Consider the following 3,474-nt stretch of genomic DNA (forward strand, 5'->3'; position numbering starts at 1 on the left):
CCCCGCGACTGGCACGCCCGGGTTTGCCCGCAGCGCCCTCACCCTCCTATTGGGAGAAATCTAGCAACAGGATCCGCCCCCGCGTTACCCAGCAACAGCACACCAAAAGGGTGGTTTCAGGGAAAACCATCTGGTGGAAATATGCTTTAAAAAAAAACATAACTAAACTCAGAAAAACGAACAGTTTAAAGACCAAAAGGGTAAGTGGCAGAACCTCCAAAAGCCAGTGCTGGGGGCCTGAAGCCCACAGATTACTCTCCTACACACAGATAGGATCCCAGATCTCAGCTTGGGCCTAGCCGGGGACCCTTCTTCCCTCCAAGCACCAGCCCTGCCCCTTCTCACCTGCTTGTTGTTCTGTTTGATGTTCAGGGGATCAAGGGAGGCAAAGTCTCTGCAGGGAGAGCACTGATCAGAGGCTGGATTCCCACCACCCTCCCCTCCTCCGCAGGCTTCCCCATTCACTGCCACCCCCTCCAGCCACTCACATCTTGTCTGGGTAGAATCGATGCAGGATGGCACAGAAGGCCAAACCGTTGCGCCAGGACGTGGTGAAGTTGGTGATGCGCACGCCGCGGTAGCCGGCAGTGACTTCCTGGCACCACTCCAGCAGGGACTGGCTGAAGCTGACCTGGGCAGGTGGTGCCTGGGGACACAGGGATGGGCTCAGGGAATGCGGAGGTGGGACCTGTGCCCTCTGCCCCTTGGGCACAAAACAGCTCCAGCTCTGGGTCTGCAGGAATCACCGCACACCACTGGCCAGGGCCTTAGCATCAGGCAAAGGGTTTCCAGCTCCAGGGTTATCTATCAAGGTCACCTAAAAGGTCAGTGGCCCCCAGGCAAGAACAGAAGTCATCAGCAGCCACACCTCCAGGTCAGCCTAGAAAATCAGCTTTGGCGGGGGTGGGGGTCCTACTCCATGCAGCCCAGGGAAGACAGGGTTGGGGAGCCAGGGCATCCTGAGAGGGGAGGAGGCGAGGGGCTCCTGGAAGCTGAGCCCCTGTCCCACCCCACCCCAGTCGGCCAGGTGGGTCCATGCAGAGCCGCCGTTCGCTCAGCCCAGGTTAGTGGGAAGCAGCAGACTGGGCCCTCGGCGGCCCCCATTCCTACCTGGCTGCCCGGCAGCCTCCTGTCCTCTTCAGGCTCCTCTGGGGAAGAGGCCCCGGAGGGCCTGGACACCCCAGCCCCTGCCCCACTGGCCACCTGCACCTCCATCAGGCTGGCCTCTGGGAGGTTTCCCTCAGCTTCTTTTCCCTTCTCGGCTCCTGAGACCCCAGCCTCTGCTTCCTGGGCCTCAAAAATACCAGATGGGTTCTCTGAAGCCCCTGAAACTTCCATCTCTGCTTCCCTGGCCCCCCAAACCCCAGACTTGGCCTCTGAAACCCCCCAAATCCCAGTATCCGCCTCCTGGCCCCTTGAAACTGTAGTTTCTGCCTCTGTTCCCTGGGATTCTAAAACTTCATGCTTTACGACTGGGACCCCTAAAGCCTCATATTTGAGGGTCTCCCCAAGTCCAGTCTCTGCCTCCTGGACCCCGGAAGTCCGAGCCTTTCCCTTCTCAGCCTCTAAAACTGTAGTTTCTGTCTGTTGATTCCCTAGTCCCTCAGCCTCTGCCATTCCAGCCTCTGACCCTGCGAACCCTGAATCTCCCACCTCTGTCTCCTGGGTCCTCAGGGTCTCAGCCTCCATCTCTGGGGCCCCTGAGCCCCCAGCTTCGATCTCCTGGATCCCCAGTATCTCAGCTTCTGCTACCTCAGTCTCTGTCCCTGGGACCCCTGAACTCCCTACCTCTGTCTCCTGGCTCCCTGTTATCTTGGATTTTATCTCTGAGACCCCTGAACATCCCACTTCTGTGTCCTGGGCCCCAAGTATTTCAGACTCTGCTGTCTCAGCTTCCCTTCTCAGTATCCCTGAGCACCCAGATATCTCCTGGGTCCCTAACATCTTAATTTCCAACATCCCAGTCTTTGTCCTCAGAACTCCTGAACCCCCAGCCTCTGTTTCCTGGGTCCCCAGTTCCTTACACTCTGCCATCCCACCCTCTGTCCCTGAGGCCCCTGAAATGCTTACCCCTGTTTTCTGGGTCCCTAGATCCTCAGACTCTGCCATCTCAGCAGCCTCTGACTCCAGGACCCCCGATCTCACTGCCTCTGTCTCCTGGGTCCCCAAGGTCTTCGCTTCTGCTGCCTCAGACACTATCTCTGGGGACCCTGAGATCTCCTGGGTTCCCAATAACTCTGACTCTGCCACCCCAGGTTCTGTTCCCAGGACGCTCGAATCCCCAGTTTCTACCTCCCAGACCCTCAGATCCCTGGACGTCACCCCTTGTTCAGCTGCTGGTGGGGCCCCCTCATACCAGCTCACCTGGGGCCCAGCGCTTGGTGCTCCAGCAGAGGGCCCCTGCTCCAGGCCTGTCCCCCCAACACCAGGGGCTCCGCCCCTCACCTCTGCACACTCTCTCTCCTGGCCTGCAGCAGCCCTGGCCACCTTGAGGTCACCAAGATGCCCAGAATGCCCCACAGGCTCTTCTGGTGTTGGGCTCAGGACTGTGGGAGCTTCATCCCTGGTCTTGACCCCTGTCCTCCCCTGAGAGCCCCTTGGAGGAGCCTCAGGAGTACCCTTGAATCTTGCCTCAGATGTCACCTCTGTGGCCTCTGGTCCCTTAGTGTCCACAGGTTTCACCTTTGACCTCTGCTCCACATCCACGTGATCGATCTCTAAACTCTCTTCAGCCTCCCCAGCTCTGACCACTGACCTCTGACTGTTCACCTCTCTGACTCCTGGCCCATGCCCAGTGTCCACCCCACTAGCCTCTGCCCTGTCTCCAGCGCCCCCCTCCTCAACCTTGGGTTTCTGCCCTTCCAAAGAGTTGCTGGAGTCTCTGTTCTCAATTCCTGGGCCCAGCCCAGCTCCCTGGGCCTCTGTCCCTTCCTGAGGGCTTGCCCGCGCCTGGGTCTCCACAGCAGAATCCACTCCTGCTGGGGGAGCCCCGGAGGCTTTGGGGGCCCCATCCTCTCCTTGGTGGACTGGGGGCCAGGGGGCATCAGAGCCTTTCTGGAGCCGAGGGGCTGGAGTGGGGGCCATGTCCTGGCCTGGCTGTCTTGAGGGCCTGCGGAGAGAGCAGAGAAGGATGCACTGCAGAAGCTCAGTTGTCCCCCCATCCCAGCTTCCCTCCCCACCTGCCAGACTCCTGGGACCCTGGAAAGGCACGTTGACTCGGGGTGTACAACTTCTGAAGAGCAGACGGGTGAGAGGGGCTGGAGCTGATTCTAAAGCTCACCTTGTCTCTGGCAGGGTTCCGGGGGGCCTTGAGGCCTTGAGCCCCACCTGGCCCCCTGCTACAGTAGCTGGTTCTGAGCCCTGGCCCCGGGAGGCCCTGGCTGGGGGCGCAGGGGCACTCACAGGGGCTGGGCTGGTATCCTCAGCACTAGAAGGGCTGGCAGCTGCAGGGAGGAGGAAGGGAGAGGATGCTGA

General features: G+C 60.1%; 1 protein-coding gene across 1 annotated transcript in view; it reads right to left on the reverse strand.

Annotated features, from left to right (window-relative positions):
• The window catches only part of EHBP1L1 (EH domain binding protein 1-like 1), a 15,598-nt gene that overhangs the window by 7,477 nt on the left and 4,647 nt on the right, over window positions 1-3,474 (reverse strand). Inside the window, 5 exon segments of the mRNA XM_010837849.1 lie at window positions 89-144; window positions 346-394; window positions 489-646; window positions 1,111-3,109; window positions 3,281-3,443. Of these exon segments, the coding sequence (XP_010836151.1) occupies window positions 89-144; window positions 346-394; window positions 489-646; window positions 1,111-3,109; window positions 3,281-3,443 (2,425 nt within the window).

This window comes from Bison bison, unplaced genomic scaffold, assembly GCF_000754665.1.
Source record: "Bison bison bison isolate TAMUID 2011002044 unplaced genomic scaffold, Bison_UMD1.0 scf7180017864080, whole genome shotgun sequence".
In the NCBI taxonomy this organism is placed as follows: Eukaryota; Metazoa; Chordata; class Mammalia; order Artiodactyla; family Bovidae; genus Bison; species Bison bison.